Source organism: Oncorhynchus gorbuscha, linkage group LG17, assembly GCF_021184085.1.
Source record: "Oncorhynchus gorbuscha isolate QuinsamMale2020 ecotype Even-year linkage group LG17, OgorEven_v1.0, whole genome shotgun sequence".
NCBI lineage: Eukaryota > Metazoa > Chordata > Actinopteri > Salmoniformes > Salmonidae > Oncorhynchus > Oncorhynchus gorbuscha.
The window spans coordinates 29169627-29191959 of record NC_060189.1 but is presented as its reverse complement, the minus strand read 5'-3'; the positions used below and the strand labels follow the sequence as shown (position 1 = coordinate 29191959).

The 22333-nt window shown below is 40.6% G+C and overlaps 2 protein-coding genes and 1 pseudogene across 3 annotated transcripts; 2 read left to right on the top strand and 1 right to left on the bottom strand.

The window, feature by feature from the left end:
• Nucleotides 1-7025: 7025 nt before the first annotated feature.
• On the bottom strand, nt 7026-11634 carry LOC124001998 (growth/differentiation factor 6-A-like). Its single transcript, XM_046309200.1, has 2 exons — nt 11173-11634; nt 7026-8348 (listed from the first exon to the last, which is right to left on the bottom strand). Exons 1-2 carry the CDS (start codon nt 11588-11590, stop codon nt 7348-7350), a joined length of 1419 nt encoding a protein of 472 aa, XP_046165156.1. The 5' UTR covers nt 11591-11634; the 3' UTR covers nt 7026-7347.
• A 1482-nt stretch (nt 11635-13116) lies between these two features.
• LOC124001400 lies at nt 13117-15072 on the top strand (annotated as a pseudogene).
• Nucleotides 15073-17744: 2672 nt separating this feature from the next.
• On the top strand, nt 17745-21386 carry mtres1 (mitochondrial transcription rescue factor 1). 2 transcript variants are annotated; one of them, XM_046308784.1, is made up of 4 exons: nt 17745-17864; nt 18644-19091; nt 19440-19512; nt 20890-21386. In XM_046308784.1, exons 2-4 carry the CDS (start codon nt 18664-18666, stop codon nt 21070-21072), a joined length of 684 nt encoding a protein of 227 aa, XP_046164740.1. In that variant the 5' UTR covers nt 17745-17864; nt 18644-18663; the 3' UTR covers nt 21073-21386. The 2 variants fall into 2 exon arrangements, with proteins under 2 accessions (XP_046164740.1, XP_046164741.1); XM_046308785.1 differs by lacking the exon at nt 17745-17864 and adding an exon at nt 17881-17969.
• Nucleotides 21387-22333: the final 947 nt, after the last annotated feature.

Below are 22333 nucleotides of genomic sequence, written 5' to 3'. Positions count from 1 at the left end.
AAAATACCCTGAAATATTCTGCATTTCTCCTGTTCCACCATCGTCTGCAACAAATCATCATTTTACAAAGTCCCTTTAATTGTTTCCCTTTGTTATGTTTTCTTTTGACATTGATACAGTAGCTTATTTTCAGCCTTCCTCAAATGTTTCGAACAAAATTACATCATTTAATTTCTAAATCCCACAACAACAACTACAGTGCCTGAAGAAAGTATTCACACCCCTCAACATTTTCCACATTATGTTGTGCCTACAATGTCAAAGTGGAATTATGTTTTTTGATATGTTTACAAATGAATTAAAATGAAAAGATGAATTGTCTTGAGTCCATAAGTATTCAACCCCCTTTGTTATGGCAAGCCTAAGTAAGTTAATGAGTAGAAATGTGCTTAACAAGTCTCATAATAAGTTGCATGAACACTTTGTGCAATAATAGTGTTTAACATTATTTTTTAATGACTACCTCATACAATTATCTGTATGGTCCCTCAGTCGAGCAGTGTATTTCAAACATAGATTCAACCACAAAGACCGGGAAGGTTTTCCAATGCCTCGCAACGAAAGGCACCTATTAAAAAAGCAGGCATTGAATATCCCTTTGAGCATGGTGAAGTTATTAATTACACTTTGGATGGTGTGTCAATACACCCAGTCACTACAAAGATACAGGCGTACTTCCCTAACTCAATTGCCGGAGAAGAAGGAAACCGCTCAGGGATTTCATTATGAGGCCAATGGTGTTTTTAAAACAGTTACAAAGTTTAATGGCTGTGATAACAGAAAGCTGAGGATGGATCAACAACATTGTAGTTACTCCACAATACTAACTTAAAATGACAGAGTGAAAAGATGGAACACTGTACAGAGTACAAATATTCTAAAACATGCATCCTATTTGCAATAAGGCACTAAAGTAAAACTGCAAAAAATGTGGCAAAGAAAGTAACTTCATTTCCTGAATTCAAAGCATTCTATTTCGGGCAAATCCAACACAAAACATCACTGAGTACCTCTCTTCATATTTTTAAGCATGGTGGTGGCTGTATCATACTATGTGTATGCTTGTCATCGGTAAGCACTAGGGAGTTTTTTTAGGATACAAAATAAATGTAATAGAGCTAAGCACATGTAAAATCCTAGAGGAGAAACCTGGTTCAGTCTGCTTTCCAACAGACACTGGGAGACAAATTCACCTTTCAGCAGGACAATAACCTAAAACACAAGGCCAAATATACACTGGAGTTGAATGTTCCTGGGTGGCCTACTTACAGTTTTGACTTAAATCGGCTTGAAAATATATGGCAAGACTTGAAAATGGCTCTTTAGCAATGATCAACAACCAACTTAACTGAGCTTGAATTTTTTTTTAAAGAATAATGTGTAAATATTGTATCCAGGTGTGCTAAACTCTTAGAGGCTTACCCAGAAAGACTCACAGCTGTAATCATTGCCAAAGGTGATTCTAACATGTATTGACTCAGGGGGTTGAATACTAATCTAATCAAGATATACTAGTGTTTTATTTTACATGCATTTTTTACAAATTATATATTTTTTCTTCCTCTTTGATATTACACAGTATTTTGTGTAGATCATTGACAAAAAAGGACCAATCCATTTTAATTCCACTTTGTAATACGACAAAACATTTTAAAAGTCCATGGGTGTGAATACTTTCTGAAGGCACTGTGTGGGTTATTTTTGTCCCAAGGTCAATAATATATGCCATTTAGCAGACGCTTTTATCCAAAGCGACTTACAGTCATGTGTGCATACATTCTACATATGGGTGGTCCCGGGAATCGAACCCACTACCCTGGCGTTACAAGCGCCATGCTCTACCAACTGAGCTACAGAAGGACCCTAAAAAAAAAAGTCAAAAAGTCTGTGTTTCAAATCTAGCTTGTGCTATACAGGGAAGACCGTGGTTGTCACAGTTTGTGCTCTAACCTGTATTACTAAGGCTCTCAAAGTCACTCACAGGAAGACTCAAAAGAAGATTATTCATATTATTATGAATATAATATTTAATAAAATAATCTTTACAAAAAAAACTGGTGAACATAAAATGAGGATAAAAAGTGTGCTTACATATACTTTTTCAAATATATACTACTATAAAATATTTCCAAAAGAGAAAAGAGCTGTTTACAGTTCATTTACAATTACATTATGTACAGACCTTTATAACCCATAGAATACATACATACATACATACATACACACAGTGCATTTTACATGAACACATATAAAACTAATGGCCGTCTAACGGTTAAATCTCAAACATTTCCCTTCTCAACAAAATATGAACTTGACCAAGCTTTTCCTTGTACAATGATCTTTATACAGAAGCTTACATGTCTTTAAAAATATGTGGTTGACTTTCATACAATTTGCGTTTCTTGCCAGAAATCAAATACTCTCTAATATTCAATAAATCCAATCCATAAATGTGGAAAGGAGGAGAATGAGAATGAAAAGGAAAAGATGACCTTTATCTGAATTTCCCTTGAAAAGCATGGGGAAGACATCACATTTCAATAGGTTAAAGCAGAATTATGGGAAAATACACATTGCATAGATGTTGTTAAGTACTTGGAATTTTATATCAGAATCCCAATTCAATAACGAACCAATGCTCTTACACAAACAAAACTCAAAATATATTTTGTCAGTGTTAACAGCTACTAACTTTAACATTGCCCAGGTCAAACCGCAACTGATGATATTGTTAAATTAGAATCAAGCATGCAGATCTCATGTCAGAATACCTCCCACGGTGCCTTTGTAACAGGTCATCCTTGGATAAGCCGACCCAGGAGTCGGTCAGATGTTCACAACAACACTTTGTACTCGTGAAGCATCCATGAGTCTTGAAACAACATCCATCCTAACCATGGCACAGCTTTCACCTTTTGTTGCGTTAGAGTCTAGGATTTTGAGGCATTTCCCCCCCAATGATCTTTACAACACTCAACACTACATCCTAACATGTGTCCATTGTTCTTGGCAAAATTGCTCAAGCTTTGTCAAGTTGGATGGGGATCGTTGATTTACAGCAAACTCTGTCTTTCCACAGATTTTCAACCAGATTTAAGTTGAGTGGAGTCGCAAAATGTGCAACAAAATGTAACAACTGTGCAGGGGGAATACTATTTCAAGACAATGGACATGCTAAGACAAGCTGGCTGAAGTAAACATGCAATGAAGTATGGAAAAGCCCAATCACTTCCTTGTCCTGCCATTTTCATGAAAATGTGTTTGGCATTATGGATCACAAAGAAGCAGAAAAAAACAGTCATACAAAGTAGCTGTAATAGGACACGCACACAAACAAAGTGGAAAAAAATACAAATGTATCTCATATCAAGGCATAGCATACCAAAGGAGCTACTCTCTGGACCAAATTAGTTTTTGGGGTTTATTTTCTGCCTGCCACTTTAGTTTTATTATCCTTTGTCGTATTGATGTCATTTAGATAAAGGGTATACACGCTAATCAAGAAGCTCTTATGGTAACTATTTTCCACTGAGCAGAATGTCACTACAGTTGAGAAGATATTCAAAAAGGACGGTATAACTTTGGTAGTAATCATGTTTCCATAAAAATATGTAAAACAGGAATTTACAGGAAGTTTTATCATTACACACCCTTTTTCTTAATGTTTGGGCAGTTTTATGTGTACATTTAAATAGAAACTCTAGAAAGTTGGTTCGAACATTGCTATTGTTAGGCGAATTCAATGATGTTTGGGGAGTTGCATTATAGCCATGTATCGGCCTCCTGGAAATGATGTGCCACTAAATTACCTCTGCTGTTTGAAAATATAACACAAGCAGAGGATTTCTTGTTTGTTTTTGAGCGTAGTCCTTTGTTCAAAATGCCACTATAGTCCGTTTTGCAGGATTTTGTTTTAATTCATAAAGAACCAAATCGGTTTAACATAACCGTAAAAGAAAACCGTAAAAAAAATAAACAATCTCTGGTTTGGACTAAAACATGTGGAACAAAATGCATGAAAGCTGCTTTGGATTTTGGTTAGAAATTAAATGAAATATTTTAACAGACAGAATTCCAAACAAAAGAAGCAAACACTCAAATATGATAATTAGTACATTACATTTGACTCACAAATTGTATATCAGTACAAATACTCCTGTACTTAGAAATGCACTAGTCTGTAGTCATAAATGATCAACTATTTGCCTTTTGTGCAAAAACATGGGATTATATCTATTTGAAGAAATAAAACTAAATGTACATAAATCTTGATACACCACACGGGGGTCAATGCAGACAGAATGGTTTGGTAACTTCAAATTCTGTTCAAGAATCTTTGTTTGAATTTGACTTGGAATTACAGGAAATATAATGACATTTAAACTGAAACTCAGTGATATGACGTTACCACAAACAGCGTAAATATATTACAGAGAGAGTGTGAAGCAAAAGGCTGATCTCTGTCACTAATACTATGAAATATCTGCAAGGTAGTTCTCTCCTAGGGACACCACATATAATCTGTGCCTAGTTTACAATTTGCAAGTGGTTTTGTTTCCTATGTGTTGACTGTGCATATTTAGTTACCTTGTATTAATGTGATTCCACTGGGATTTGTGAAATAATATAGTGGGGAATTTACACTTAATTACCACCTTTTAAAAGCAGGTAATAACGTATTTCTTGCTGTGATACCTGTATGTTTGGAATGACAATGAACAAACATGGCAGGGAAGAGTTGGCTAAAGCACAAACATACACTACATGACCAAAAGTATGTAGACACCTGCTCATGGAACATCTCATTCTAAAATCTTGGGCATTAAATTGGGGTTGCTTTGCCTGTTGCTGCTATAACAGGCCTCCACTCTTCTGGAAAGGCTTTCCACTAGATGTTGGAACATTGCTGCAGGGACTTGCTTCCATTCAGCCACACGAGCATTAGTTAGGTCAGGCACTGATGTTGGGCTATTAGGCCTGGCTCGCAGTCAGCGTTCCAATTCATCCCAAAGGTGCTCGATGGGGTTGAGGTCAGGGCTCTGTGCAGGCCAGTCAAGTTTTTTCCACACCGATCTTGACAATCCATTTCTGTATGGGACCTCGTTTGTCCGCAAATTTGGAGGCACGGAATCATCTAGAATGGCATTGTTGGATGTAGCATTAAGATTTCCCTTCACTGGAACTAAGGGGCCTAGCCCGAACCATGAAAAACAGCCAAGACCATTATTCCTCCTCCACCAATCTTTATAGTTGGCACTATGCATTGGGGCAGGTAGCGTTCTCCTGGCATCTGCCAAAACCAGATTTGTCCGTCGGACTGCCAAATGGTGATGCGTGATTCATCACTCTAGAGAACTCGTTTCCGCTGCTCCATAGTCCAATGGCGGCGAGCTTTACACCACTCCGGACGACGCTTGGCATTGCGCATGGTGATTTAAGGCTTGTGTGCAGCTGCTCTGCCATGGAAACCCATTTCATGAAGCTCCAGACAAACAGTTAGTGTGCTGACGTTGCTTCCAGAGGCAGTTTGGAACTCGGTAGTGAGTGTTGCAACCGAGGACAGATGATTTTTACGCGCTTCAGCACTCAGCGGTCCCGTTCTGTGAGCTTCTGTGGCCTACCACTTCGCGGCTGAGCCGTTGTTGCTCCGAGACATTTCCACTCACAATAACAGCACTTACAGTTGACCCGGGGCAGCTCTAGCAGGGCAGAAATTTGACGAACTGACTTGTTGGAAAGGTGGTATCCTATGACGGTGCCGTGTTGAAAGAAACTGAGCTCTTCAGTAAGGCCATTCCACTGCCAATGTTTGTCTATGGAGATTGAATGGCTGTGTGCTCAATTTTATACACCTGAAGGGGTGTCCACATACTTTTGTATATATAGTGTATTTGGACCAGCAGGCTAACATGCCACTCTGGACTGAACTCTAAAATAAAATGGAATAGATGGAAATTACATCCAAAGACCAACACATGTTGCTGTTTGATCAATAGTATTTAGAAAAATCATGTGCTCTTATAATTCAGTACCTGGAGTGTTAAATGGTGAATTCCAATGTTCCATTTCCCTGACAAGGAATTCCTATGGACATTATATAGCCTATAGGTTCTGTGCTGTTGACAGGGAAATTAATCGCCATATCAATCAAAGTTAGCACGGGGATCTGCTTGTTTAAGTCATGTACATTACCAGCTGTAGTAGAAAGCCTACTCTGCAAAAAAATGAAATTTCTCAGTTGCAAGCAATAATAAATCGGAGTCATGCCATAAAAATCTGCTTCAAATTCACCTTGTCGGCCTTCATTCATACCGCCTTCATTCATACCTTAAATGTTCCATATCATATACCTCTGATCTTTGCATAGTAATGATATAGAGTGATATAAGCAAATGCATTGTGACAAAGCTATTTTTCTAAGTTAACTGTGTAAATGGGTCCTATAGCATATCTCTAACTAAAGATCACTGTTCCTCCAACTTGGGCTGATAGACAGAGGTTTCTACAGCAGACAGCTCCATGAATGGGAGACGTTTTCTGTCTTGCTAAAGAGATGCATAACAATGTCCAGATTTCTCAATACTGACAGCAGCATTAACTAAAACATGTCCAAGGGATGACAGTAGGGTCTTGTGTGATGCAAACGGCAATATTCAAAAGTCCTTTTTTTAGTTTTAGTTAAGAGCAAGCACAGTGGGAGCAGTTCAGTGGAACTCAAACTGTCTTACTATGTCTTCTGATAGTTAAGGATATCAAATAATTTACTCCCATGCCTCTCTTATAGGCACACAAATGTACTCTAACGCTGTTGTCATAACGCTAGAAGTCTGGGGTTTTGTTCACTTCAATTCATTCTGTCTGCTGTTCGGCAAATTAAAAGCTAGGGCTGATGCTTTATACACCTTATCATAAATGGATTACTAAAGTAATGTAATAGAACCAAAGTCAGAAGCATATGAGTTGTTTAAGAATGGGATATTTACTCAAGTTGACAGCATCGAACAACATGCAGAGCCAAGGAGACAGACAGAGAGAGAGAGAGAGAGAGAGAGAGAGAGAGAGAGAGAGAGCCAGAGCATGTTATGAGTAAAGAAATGCTAAAGAGCTCATGAAATTAAATAGCAGCTCAATGACAAATTCTAATAAATTAAGCAGCAAATTAGATTATGTTCCACTCAAGTTAAGGCAGATCAGTAATGAGCATACTTGTCGGGACTTTTTTTTCAGCAAATCACAAAATACAGTTGGTTTAGGGGGAAGAGATAGGGGAGGCCTGCGTTAACAAGCGCATCAAACCACCAATTGATTTTCCGACAAGACAATCAGACATCCCCCTCTGTCGCAATGCTACCTGCAGCCACAGCTCTCCACCACCATGTCCTCATACTGCTTGTAGACCACATTGTTGCCAGAGTCAATGTAGAGGATGCTGATGGGGCTGAGTTTGGAGGGGACACAGCAGCTGGGCGGGCTGGAGTCAGGGTCCATAGAGTTCATAAGTGTCTGAATGATGGCGTGATTTGTTGGCTCCAGGTGTGAGCGCAGCGGAAAGTCACACACGCCCTCACAGTGGTGCGCCTCGTAATCCAGCGGTGCGATGATCCAGTCGTCCCAGCCCAGCTCCTTGAAGTTGACGTGGAGCTGCCTGCGGCTGCATCGAGTCTTCCTGCGCCCGCTGCCTCCACCACTCCTTCCTCCTCCTCCAACACCGACGCCTCCTCCTCCCCCACCAGCTCCACCTATAGATCTGCTGGTCAGGGCAGTCCGGCGTCTGCGACGCCTGGATAGGTGACCAACCACGTCACCAGAGAGGTCCAAAGGATCCAGAAAACCCATGTCTCCTCGCACTGCCTTTATCTGCTCCCTGATCTCCTTGAACAGGTTTTCTTTCCTGCGGGTGCGAGAAAAAGCCACCAGCAAGGCCCTCTCCTGGGGCTGCCGAGACTGGCGTCGCAGCCCTACTGTAAGAGGGTTGGCTGCCTCTTTGGTCAACTCCGAAACAACCAGCAGGTCAAAGCAGGCCACAAGGAGGTCGTTGCCCGCTGCTGTCCTGTGGCTCCTTCGTCGAGCCTTCACGCTTGCCCACACGTCAAATACATCCCATTTGGGAGGCTCGCCATCCAGAACATCGACTGTCCTGGAATCCAGCAGCCGTCTTCCAGAGTTCCCCTCAGACGGACAAGTGTAGAGGAGAAGGCGATAAAGATTCCTGCCCCATGTCAGCACAGGAAGGAGATCCAGCGGTGGCTTTCTCAGGATCCTCAGTTCTGCCTCCACAAGCTCATCAGTCCTGGACAGACTGGAGAGATCGAAGAGATAGCGCTGGCCACTTCCCCAGGAGGAGTGATCTGTAGTGGAATCAAACAAAGGCTAGTCACTTGAATCTAACACTAACACACACATACACAGTTATTAAAACACACCTATTCCAAAAGAGGATGGGGAACGCAAACCAAGCACTGGACGTCAGCTGACTTAAATCTCTTTGAGTGTCTGCGGCCATATGTAAACAAGTCTTCAACGTTTGGCAGGAACTCCCCTCTCCTTGGTCAAGTGCAGTGGCTCTCTACGCTAGACAGAAAGCCTGTGGCCATGAAGCCCTGTCTGTGTGTCTCCCCCTCGGTGGGAATACCGTTTCCACATGCAAGCAACAGAGCTGACAAAAGCTGCAGGAGCAGGCCAGGAGGAAAGCACTTGCTGACCTGTAGGCAGGCTCAAGTCCTTGGCAGTATGTGCTAATTACACTGATTGAGTGAGAGGAGGGCTTGGCGAGACACTGGAGAAACTGAAACTGAAGTGGCCTCAGCTCCCTTCCTCTCTTCCTCCTTCGGTCCATATTTCTCAAAGAGAGAAAGTGGTGGCTATAGAGATTTGAACACACCAAAGTGATGGGGATGTACTGTATATTTGGTAGAATGTTTGGATTTCATATAGTGATGGGTGCACATACAGCTGTAGTCCACAAACAAACAGAAACCTGACACTCACCTGAATTATCACATACATGAAAAAAAAGACAAACAAATAAAATGTAAAAAATTTCTATGCATCTGATATGTTAGTCACGTCTACGTCCTCCCTCCCAGAGAATTCAGTTTGGCACGTAACAGCTATTCACATCATCAGCCATACCACAGTTGCAACCATGACGGAGATGTGGCAATTGGCAGGGGGGAAAGCTTGCTAAGAGGGAACAGACTATCGCCTAACTTTCAAAAGTTTTCATGTTGACATTCAATCCAAGCAAGAGGTCTTGGGATACGGTGCAACCTGAGGACGAAACCGCAGTTCCATGGTTAAAACATGAAGGGACTTTCTTCTCCAATACAGATGGGTAGCATAAGAATCCAAGGCCAGATTGTGGTGTCGTGTCATCGATGCATTATGGAAGGGACCTCAAAATAAAACGGAATTGTGCACAGTGAGGCTCCTGCTGGAAAAGGACATTTAAGCCTTTGTTGAGTGCAGATGATCTCTACCCCTTGTCCCCCTCTGAGAAAGACCAGCCAGGCAGGCTTAAGTGGAATACCCAGACAATGAAAGGTGAAGGGAGCAGCACTATCCTAGCAAATATCCGCTTGCAAGACAAAACAATGACATAACCCAGACTGTTGTAATCTCAGTGAATAAAAGATAAAGCTGCATTCTTTTCATATATTTTGTGTCTACATGTACCTGAGGTGAACTTGCTCTGTGAGCTTTATTAATAGGCAAGTTAATAGGACAGTCAGTGCACACATTTAAACTCACACACAGGTGCACATTGACTTGATTACTTTGTTGGCAAAACTAAATTACATCAATAAAAAACGATAATATTGTCTCCTAAGACTACTACTAATTGCTGATTTTGAAACCAAAATACATGGAAACGATACTTCTCATCTTTGATGCATTTAAATGATTGTGCATTCAGACAGAAAAGATGTTCATGCCTGTTTTGGAATCTAGTTTAAAATTATTTTTAATTACCTCCACTTTTACCTTCTAATTGTGTTTGTTCTTTAAAACAAGTTTGGAATCCTCAAAAAAGATTATGTAAAATGAAAATAAAAACACGTTTCTTAACACACAAGAATAACACACAGTTCTAACATATTTTGAGAGGAATTAAGAGAAATAATTCCTTGCCATAGGTCTACAAACCAAAATGTTGAATAATCATTGTTGTTATTATTATTACTATTATTGTTATTGTTATAATGTATAGGTTTACATGAACCTAAAACAGTGTCATTGTTATTATATTTACATGAAAATGTATTCCTTAAAAATCCCGATTAACAAATTGCACTATGCCCAATAAAAAAAACAGTTTTGGACATAGTTTCGGTACTTGTATTCCTGCAATTTAATTTGATGGAATAGGCCTACTGACAGAGTATACTTATTCAAACAAATATTCTATGTGAACACCCGTTTTAAATTACAAGTATGTTTTTATCAGCAACACCTGGACTCGGGGAAAGCAGGCCTTCTCGAAGTGTTTAGCTCAAGGTGCCAGTGAGGTTTATACATCACAGATGTTGGAAATACGAGACATTTGACTTCATATTTCGTTGGAAGTATTTAGAGTATTTAGAAAACTCCCATTTAAATGTGAAACAAATGTAGGCTACCTCCCCAAACAGACCAATGTTTCAGTTGTAGGTAGCCTACTTAAGACTTGTTAATACTTTTCAATAACGCATTGTTGCCAACATGACAGATGTCGGGATGTGGCGTAGGGGAGCATTTCAAATGAATGCGTTCATCTTAAAATAATGACTGCTGGAGAAGGAAATTGTCAAGCAATTCGCTGTAAGGTTATCAGGTTTTTCAAGATATTGCAATTCAATGTTTCTATTTTAATTAATGAGGGGAAATCCTGTTTTTTTAAATGGCATAAAAGTTTTTTTTTAAACCCTATGACAGACATTTTTCTAAATATTCCCAAATCAGTTGTCTCGTATTTACCGTATCATTTTCCAACACAGACTTGTCCAGATAGGTTGACCTATAATACAGCAATTTGCAGTAGGCTATGGATATTTGGATAACTGATTGATTGTAAAACCATTAATCACAATTAATGTATTTGAATTGCCTTCAACCCCCAAATAAATGGCAACCACCATGATTAAGTCTACCCTGAGTGATAATAATAAACCTACTGATTTCACTTTCACCCACCTTTTCCTTGATCCACGAAACTGGTCACGGTGTTGGCGAGTCTTGCGGTGCGAGGAGCACTGCTGTTAAGCCCTCTGCTCTCTATCTCAGATAGTGTCCTGTATAGAGATACCATATACTCATGGGGGACGATAGTATAATTTATCGGAGGGTCTTTCCTGGACACCGCTGTCGGCTCTCTGCGACTCCGCTCATCCAGATGTGATACAAGCCCGTTATCATCCGCACCGGAGGGGTACTGCAATGATCCAAGTACCGCTGCCTCCAGAATATTCCCAAAGCACAGGGAAAGCCATAGCAAAGGAACAGCAGCCCTAATAGGATCCATTTTCAGTGGTCTATAGCTGTAAATGAGAAAGTTGGACGGGTTTGATGACTTTGGAAACTCCCCTTGCTCTTTAGATTGTGTTAATATCATGGATTTGGCTGACACTGAGTGGCTACATTGTCTTCTCTATTGCACTGTGTTCAACCAGCGCCCCTAGCGAGGAGCAACAATTGTAGGTTACTTTTTCAATCAAGATGCTTTGAGTCTCACCATCTTTCCCAGCCAAAGTATAGGCTATCCTACTTATATTTCGGTAACTAGTCTACTTAATAGGATTTATTCATAAACCGTTACAAATGACTGTATATGGGGTCTATGAATAGTTTATGCATCTGTAATAAACCGTTAAAACACATAGGTTGAAATTGTGTTCTTGTTTTTTTGTTCCTTGCCAAATAGTGAGTTTATGTGACTTCACTGTTGCACATTGATCATTAGCCTGTTATTAATGCCAATGTATGCAGCTAATGACAAGGACACATATGAATGTGTTCGTTTATTTATAGATGCAGAAATTATATTGGATTAATCTAATAATTAACCGTTACAGTATACCTATGTAAACTATTTTATACATCATTTCAAGTAGGCCCTATACCTTAATGTAAATAGTTAGCCATTTTCAGTTATTCATAAGATGTTGAGACATGTTGGAGAGGAAATGATCCATAAAGATCCTCATCTACTTTCAGTAGGGATGTTAATAAAAAATAGTCAATGCACAACAAATTAACACTTTTTACTGCCTTCGTTTTTTACTCATATTGTACGTGTGTAGGCCTACATTGCCATCTGCCGTTTCATTGAGGGTTTGCATTTCAGAACAATCTTTTAACCTGAACAAGCTCAAGACATATCGCATAACAATTTCACAATGTCTTGCCCGTCTGCTTTTTGTTTTCTTACCATTCTTTAGTGTTTATTTATAAATACAATTATAGTACATACTATTGTTATTAGTAGCCTAGGCAAGTATTAGGCTAGTAGGCTGAATCAGTTGTATTGTTACTAGGCAATTAGTCATTATTTTGTTGTTGGGCTATTATTGTTAGGTTGTTGTTCATAGGTGTGTATGAGCCGACCCAATTTGCTCAGGTTGACTATAATAAGATGCTTAGTGGATAACTTCTGCATACCGACAAAGGTCACGTTACTTAATCTGAGTGAGGGAGTATTCAAACACGATTCTAAATACCCTGATTTCTTGTAAGACCCCACTGGTGTAAATGCTTTCTTGATCGCGACATTTTAGTCTGTTACCTGTATGTTTTATTCGATTAAATGTCTGCCATCAGCTCTCTCCGCTGCTGAATGCCTTTATTTAAAATGCATACCCTAAAGATCATAAGCAAATAAATCACACTTTTTATATGCAAAATTAACAACGGAAACTGGATAGACACAAGCAACTATATCTACGTTGGAGCAAGCAATCTATGTAACCTCAATTCGGAAATTCGGCTGCGACAGCGAGTTGGAGCAGTACAACCACCGTTTTCGAGGATGACACCAGAGAAGAGGTACCACTCATATAATGCTGCCATACAATTTCCACAGGCCTTGCTATAATAAAAGCAACAAATGGTCGAATATTGATGGCAATCGAAAGATTCAAGATGTACATTCGTACATCAGATGCCTGCTTTTACTCAGACCTAACTGTATTCAGGTGTAGCCTAGGATGAACTAGGCGGAAATAAAGCCATATTTTTAAAAAAAACATTAAAACATTAAGGGGGTATGAAGATTCATTTTATCCTGTTATTTAATTGTATTTTTTGATAGTATTTTCCTATCAAGAATGAAGCAAATTGCTTCAATATATATATATATATATATATATATATATATATATATATATATATATATATATATATATATATATATATATATATAATATGAGTCAAGCAACCTTGCAGTGAATTAAATAGGAGCTTCTTAGATGTGGGGGAAAATAGGATAAACGTTGTAAATAAAACGTCAGAGACCTCAACAATGGTCATGAAATGTTGAATGGTTTGAAATACACTATCCTCCCTTTTTTGCATGCTTTGAATTAACAGCAGAAGCACTTGAAACAATCCCTGATCAAGTCCCTGTGTAAAGAGAGCATCTGGAAAGGCCTGCTGCTCTCCATGCTCATGTACGGCTGCAAAGGAGACATGGTGTGGTGCCATTTCAACAAGTTGACCCGCCTCACCTTTGACAGTGCCTTCAAAGGGAATTCCATGATGTACCATGACAGCCCCTGTTCTGATGGCTACATCTACACCCCTCTGGCCTACTACTACACCTACTCATGCTCTATCTGCTCTACCTAGTGGAGTGCTGGCACCATGACAAGAGTGAGCTGCAGCATAAAATGGGACGTGGAAGGCATTTATGAACGTTTTCAAAGGATGCAGCAAGCTAAACCCTGCATCTGGTGGAAGACCTTTAGCTACCACTATGTTAGACAGACCCGGCAGGTCACACGCTACCGTAATGGGGACGCCTACACCAGCACCCAGGTCTACCAATGATGGGTCAACGCCCATGTGGCTGAGGCGGAATATGACAACGTTCACTGTGGGGTGAAGGACATCTCAAAACAACTGCATGGCCCCACTCACAGACCTGAGGTTCACTGAGTGTTTTAGTTTTGCTAATGTGGAGTCTGAGAAGTACCTCACCCAAAGAGCAAGGTTCTTCACAACGAGGAGCTAGATGACTGTATGGAGGTATGGGAGGATGCACCTGAAGGACATCAACTTAAAGGAGTGTGTGATTGTGTTTTCTCACCCTGACCACTGTCCATGGTATGGTGATCATCATGTGTTCTGGGCGGAATAATTTCTTACCTTCTCATGGCCCCTGAGAGTTGTCACAGAGTAACACACTGCCTACGTCTATTACCATGTAGAGAAGCTCTTTGGAGCTGATTACGTCCCTGCGACCCCTCTCGACAAATTCCCTTACAGCCACCTGATCCCCCGGGTTAACACAATCGACAGAACAGATCTGGAGTGGCACATCCGTTCCAACCAGCAGCTGGTGCCTAGCTACTCTGAGGCTTGTCTCATGGAAATGTCCCAGCTCCTCTGGTGGCTTCAGACAGAACTGCAAGCGCTGCCAATGGGCAATGAGCAGCTCCTCCGTTTTCTCCAGCAGTGCCCTCAGCTTATGTACCGGCACTAGCCCGCGCGTCGTCCAGGTGTCCTACAGCGACAGTCGCTTCTCCTTGGGCCGGCGTTATTGCTCGCAGCACAGCTGTTTCTGGAGGAGTAGAAACAGTTTGTATGAGCAGTTGAGTCCCAGTGAGAACATCCACTGCCTGTCCGGACACCTAAGCACTGACGACGAGGACCCCCCTGGATTACCAGGATGCTCTCTGCTTCCCAGTGCTCATTGTCCACTGTAGTGACAACTGCCACAATTATGTCCACTGCAGGGAGAACTACCACAATCGCAGGTCCTTTCATAGGAATGGCTCCAATGTGGAGACCTCCCTTGGACAATGCAGTGTATTCACAGATACCATGACTTTGTGTATGAACAAAGATGTATGTCCGCAGGAAACTAACAACTCCTGAAAACCGCATAGCATAAGATTGTTAATGGGTCTGTGTATATGCAAATCTTAGGTGATTAGTTCCTCAATACCTTTTAACTAGAAATCTCTATTGGTTACATTTTGGCTGTGATAACACAAAAATGTAGAGATGTTACCAAAAAGAGAATTAGAGGGAGCATACTTAATTTCACACAGGACACCGGATAAGACATGAGAAATACTCCAGATATAACAGACTGACCCTAGCCCACCAACACATAAACTATTGCAGCATAAATACTGGAGCCTGGAGGATGTTTCTACAACTTGATTGGAGTCCACCTGTGGTAAATTCAATTGATTGGACATGATTTGGAAAGGCACACACCTGTCTATATAAAGTCCCACAGTTGACAGTGCAAGTCAGAGCATAAACCAAGCCATGAGGTCCGAGACAGGATTGTGTCGAGGCACAGATCTGGGGAAGGGTACCAAAATATTTCTGCAGCATTGAAGGTCCCCAAGAACACAGTGGCCTCCATCATTCTTAAATGGAAGAGGTTTAGAACCCCCAAGACTTCCTAGAGCTGACCAACCGGTCAAACTGAGCAATCGGGGGAGAAGGGCCTTGGTCAGGGGGGTGACTAAGAAGCCGATGGTCACTCTGACAAGAGTGACCTCTGTGGAGATGGGAGGACCTTCCAGAAGGACAACCATCTCTGCAGCACTCCACCAATCAGGCCTTTATGGTGGAGTTGCCAGACGGAAGCCATTCCTCAGTAAACCTGCTCCAGAGTGTTCAGGACCTTGGACTGGGATGAAGATTCACCTTCCAACAGGACAAGACCCTAAGCACACAGCCAAGACAATGCAGGAGTGGCTTCGGGGCAAGTCTCTGAATGTCCTTGAGTGGCCCAGTCAGAGTCTGGACTTGAACCTGAACTACCATCTCTGGAGGGACATGAAAATAGCTGTGCAGTGACGCTACCCATCTATCTTGACAGAGCTTGAGAGGATCTGCATAGAAGAATGGGAGAAACTCCCCGAATACAGGTGTACCAAGCTTGTAGCGTCATACCCAAGAAGATTTGAGGCTGTAATCACTGCCAAAGGTGCTTCAACAAAGTACTGAGTAAAGGATCTGAATACTTACGTACATTTCTATTTTCGGTTTTTATTTCTAATAAATTTGCAAACATTTCTAAAAACCTGTTTTTGCTTTGTCATTATGGGGTATTGTGTGTAGATTGATGAGGGTAAAAAAAACGTTTTAATCAATTTTAGAATAAGGCTGTAACACAACAAAATGTGGAAAAGGTAACATTTTGTGACTCTGAATACTTTGAAGGCACTGTAAACGGTGCCTTCAGAAAGTGTTCATACCCCTTGACTTATTCCACATTTTGTTGTGTTACAGCCTCGATTCAAAATGGATTAAATAGATTTGGGATGAGTTGGCTGCAGAGTGAAGGAAAAGCAGCCAACAAGTGCTCAGCATATGTGAGAACTCCTTCAAGACTGTTGGAAGAGCTACCTCATGAAGCTGGTTGAGAGAATGCCAAGAGTGTGCAAAGCTGTCATCGAGGCAAAGGGTGGCTACTTTGAAGAATCTCAAATATTAAATATATTTAGATTTGTTTAACACTTTTTGGTTACTAAATTATTCCAAATGTGTTATTTTATAGTTTTTATGTATTCACTATTATTGTACAATTTAGAAAATAGTTCAAATGAAGAAAACCCTTAAATGAGTAGGTGTGTCCAAACTTTTGACTGGTACTATATATATATATATATATATATATATATATATATATATATATATATATATATATATATATATATATATATATATATATATGTGTGTGTGTGTGTGTGTGTGTGTGTGTGTGTGTGTGTGTGTGTGTGTGTGTGTGTGTGTGTGTGTGTGTGTGTGTGTGTGTGTGTGTGTGTGCATAATGTACTGTATGTATATATTAACAGTATAACATGTCTGGAAAATATATCAAATATGAAAACATGACAGAGATGGGAAAGGAAATTATTGTGCAATGTAAATAAGATTTTGCACCAAAATCATCACAAATCAAGAGATTACATACAGGAGGCATAAATAGGCTACATTGTCACCCGTTTTTGAGGAGCCTCATGTACTTTAAATTATTTAAAAAACATAATTAACAAACACTGATGAAGGTTTTTTTCATTGAAATTGAAATTATTGAAATTATTAATTTAAATGTTATGGCGCAAACAATAATGGTCTTCGTGAGGTGTAAATCCACGTGTACACCTTCTTTTCAATAAAAATCACAAAGGGCTCAACTCCTACTCCTACCCCCCCTGACTCTTGCTTTTATGCAGATTGTATATTCCTCTATTATGTCTCGTAGAGATGTATGTGTTGGATTACTAGTCAGATATGATGATTATGGTGCCAATGGTCCATCTTTTTTGCCTTCACAATTAATTTTCTATGTTTACGTCTCTTATCTTTAGGTGTCTCTTTATGGAGTCGTGTGTTGTCTCTCTTGTCGGGATGTGTGTTTTGTCCTTTATTTGTATTTATTCTTGTTTAATCCCAGCCCCCGTCCCCACAGGAGGCCTTTTGCCTTTTGGTAGACCGTTATTGTAAATAAGAATTTGTTCCTAACCGACTTGCCTAGTTAAATAAAGGTTAAATAAAAAAATACAGCGGACTTTTAATTTGAAGGATTGTCTAATTTGACGCGGAAGTGATATTACTGCTGCTGACCTTCACACGGGTCATGTTATAAGTACCTAGCTAGCTATCAAGCTAACTGAATGAAGAAGACTCGTCTCAAAATAAAGGTAACTAGACATGACCCGACATGAATGGGCTTTGCTACAACCACTAATCATGAGGGGAAACAACGTTTGTTAGCTACTAGCTGTATTGCTTATCTCTGTAGCAAGGTATTTATTTGTTAGCTAAACTAATGTGACACATTACAAAGTAAACTCACTTTAGCCTAGGTTGACGAAAACGATTATTTGTAGTATTTGTTTTTTGGACCTAGACTTAAGTTAGCTAGCCACATCATGTACCCTAGCTGTGGACGAGAATAGGTTGAGTGCACTGCATAATATAAACAATGTGATTATGTAGCTAGCTGCTGCATGTCAATTAGTTTAGTTAAAAACAAACGAGGTAACGGTAGCTTGTGCACTAGTTAGTTAAAGCTATTCAACCCTAATGAATGCTACTCTTATGGCCACACCCCCACATACATTTTCTTTAACGTTTTAATATACCCTTTATTAAACTAGGCATGTCAGTTAAGAACAAATTATTATTTACAATTGACGGCCTAACCCGGACAACGCATGCGACAATCACGGCCAGTTGTGATACAGCCTGGAACTTATCAGGGTCTGTCGTGACGCCTCTATCACTGAAATGCAGTGCCTTAGACCGCTGCACGACTCTGGAGGCATACCATTACCATAGTGGGCCACCAACATAACATGACAATGTATCCTATCTATATTACATAGTTATTGATTTCCTGACGGCTTGTTGTACCAAAAATCCACATTCAACTGCTTTTTCTAACTCTAGTTGTAAACCACTGTCTATTTTTTTCAAGTCACAAGGAGGAGCTACAGCATGCAGGGATTGTTGATACAGGCACTGGCACTGAGACAGTTGGGAAGGCTGAGTACCCGAAAGCTGCTGAACCCTGGACCGGGACCTTACTGGACAGAATGGTGCCCAAGGACACTACACACCCGCCAGCTGTGTGGTTCCCCCTCTTTTCTGACCCTTGGGGGACACAAGCTTCCTAAACGCTGGAATTCAGCTAAGAGCAGGTTGGTTCTTCATCACGTGAGGTTCAAAAGCAGCAAGAAGAAAGGAGGCGCAAAGGTCGTACAGGAAGAGGAAGAAGATGATGAAAAGGACCTGGAGGACAGTGACTATGACGATGAACCTGAGGATGACTCCAGTGTGCCAAAAGACTACAAAGACATAGAGAAATATGTGCAGTCCTTTCGATATGATGTTATCATGAAAGCTGGCCTTGACATAGCACGCAAGTGAGTTGTTACAGAGATATGCCTTTGTTTTCAAATGGATGCACTCAAGGAGATAAAGCGGGTTGGGTTATGGTATCATTCATAAGGTGAATGCACCAATTTGTAAGTCGCTCTGGATAAGAGCGTCTGCTAAATGACTTAAATGTAAATGTAATTAATATTTGACATCAATATGGACAACAATTTGAGGGAATCCAAATGGGTCGACTTTGAGCACCTCTCTCCTGAAAGCTTCAATGAAGAGAGATGAGGTCAAATTATTTGATTGATATGGAATTACTTAAAATGCTCTAATCTAGGCCTATCCTCAGTGGCCAACTGAATTGTTGTTATTGTCTTTTATTTCAGCAAAGTGGAGGATGCATTCTATGGCAACAAGCTTTGGCTAAATGGACAGAAACTTGTCAAGAAAAGTAAATTGGTGAGTTACGTTTTTGCCTAGTAATGATGTATAAAATAAACAATATTTCTGTCAACCTTCAACATCTTAAAGGACTGTTAGGATCCAAACCCACCCCCCATGAACTGAAGTGGTAGAGCAGTCTAACCAACTGGATTGTCAGTGGATTGTCAGGGACAGGTCTAAGGGCTCGATTAAATCCGTAGCACAGAATATACGCACTATAGCGCGACTGAAATTTGAAGGCAATGTTTCCTCGTTCGGAGACTGCATTTACGGTAAATAACCATAATATTTAAATTGTGCTTGTAATAGCAGCCGAAGCATCACCCATATGGGTGCTACACTTTTCATGGTGCATCTGTTAAAGCCTACCTACAGAGGATTAACTGTGAACTTCAGAAACAGAGGTGCCTAATGAACAGCTCCGGGCCTGCCTGTCTAATGTTTCTCCCTCCCTGACCATCGACACCGCCTCCACTCAAGCTACTCCTTTACTGAACTGCATCATCAACCAGCTGTAGAAGACCATATCCCTTGAACTGCCAGCTCCCCGAAGTTTATTTTTTAAATCGACTGATTCTGTATGATAACCACTATATAAACAATTTCAACGATTTTACCCGTTACAATTCATATAAGGAAATCGGGCAATTTAAATGTATTGGGCCCAAATATATTCATTACACATGACTGGGCAAGAGTGCAGCCATGGGTGGGCATAGGCCCACCCACTTGGGAGTCAGGCCCGGCCAATCAGACATTAGTTTTCCCCATAAGAGGGCTTTATTACAGACAGAAATACTCCTTGGCACCCGCTCAGACAATCCCGCAGGTGAAATTGCCGGAAGTGGAGGTCCTGGGCTGGCATGGTTACACATGGTTGTGAGGCTAGTTGAACGTACTACCAAATTCTCTAAAATTACATTTGCGGCGGCTTATGGTAAAGAAATTAACTTTCACTTCTCTGGCAACACCACTGGACATTACTGCAGTCAGCATGCCAATTGCACGCTCCCTCAACTTTAGACATCTGTGTGGTATTGTGTTGACAACTGCACATTTTAGTGGCCTTCTGTCCACAGCACAAAGTGCACTTGTGTAATGATTGTGGTGTTTAATCAGCTTCTTGATATGCCACACCTGTCAGGTGGCTGGATTATCTTTGTAAAGGAGAAATGCTCACTAACAGGGATGTAAACATTTGTGGTCAAAATTTGAGATATGCGTTTTGTGCGCATTAAACATTTCTGGGGTCTTTTATCAGCTCATGAAACATGGGATCAACATTTTACATGTTTTATATTTTTGTTCAGTAGATATCACAGATCTTCAGCAATATGGACTGAATCAAACCCTAAGTTTCTTAATTGTACCCATCTTTGGTTCTCTCTTCAGGTTAAAGTTGGGGACACCTTGGACCTGGTATTGTTAGAGAACAAAGAAACAGACACTGTCACGCTTTTGAGAGTCATCATTAAGAAGGAATTGGGTGAATCTAAAGATGGAGACCGGTACAAAGTTGTTCTGAGGCGCTGGAAAAACTTAGAACTTCCCAAGCAGAATGCCTTTAAACAATGAGTTTGTGTACAATACTGAATACACCACTCCCCATTGACAAGGGATTTGGAATATCTATGTCTATGCATGTTACTACATCAAAGTGAATGGTGCATTTTTTTTTACATAGTCTTCTTGGTATGTGTCAGCATTGGCTTATCTGTTTTCAAATGGCTTTGGGCCTTGACACAATTTTCTATTAACAAATATTAGTAAGACTACTTCTCAATATTACTATGTAATTATGAAATGGATTGTCATGGTTTGAATCAGATGCAAGGGGATACGTGTGGGATAAGTTATAGAGTGCTAATAAAGTGAAATGCTGAATTTGACTGACTTGATTACAAATGGCTTAACGGGATCTGTTGCCATGGTTTAATACATATTTATAATACAAAATTTTACAAGAAGGTAGAACATTGTTATAAAAGACCAGTAGTGCCACAAGCAATGGAAAAAAACAATCACCATTTTTATCCATCTTCGCCTGTGATCTGTCTTTGTAATATTTACATGGTTATTGTTAAGGCTATACATCTTATATACAGGGTAAATTAGATGAGCTATGACACTTGTTTTGGTGTATACATAGTCTAATTTCAAACAAGCAGACTATGAAAAACGAAACTAATACTGTAGTTCAATATTACAAATACATTGAGTACTAATTAAATGCCTTTACAAGTTGGCCTTATCCTACACAGGACAGTGTGCAACGGCTCCACTATGCTATTCAGCTTCTGTACTTGTGCAAATATTTCTCTTCCATCCTATCATCTTTTCCCTCTGCTCAAACCTTCTCCAACCTATCTCTTGATTCTGCCTCCTCAACCCTCCTCTCCTCCCTTTCTGCTTCCTTTGACTCTCTATGTCCCCTATCCTCCAGGCCGGCTCGGTCCTCCCCTCCCGCTCCGTGGCTCGACGACTCATTGCGAGCTCACAGAACAGGGCTCCGGGCAGCCGAGCGGAAATGGAGGAAAACTCGCCTCCCTGCGGACCTGGCATCCTTTCACTCCCTCCTCTCTACATTTTCCTCCTCTGTCTCTGCTGCTAAAGCCACTTTCTACCACTCTAAATTCCAAGCATCTGCCTCTAACCCTAGGAAGCTCTTTGCCACCTTCTCCTCCCTCCTGAATCCCCCTCCTCCCTCTCTGCAGATGACTTCGTCAACCATTTTGAAAAGAAGGTCGACGACATCCGATCCTCGTTTGCTAAGTCAAACGACACCGCTGGTTCTGCTCACACTGCCCTACCCTGTGCTCTGACCTCTTTCTCCCCT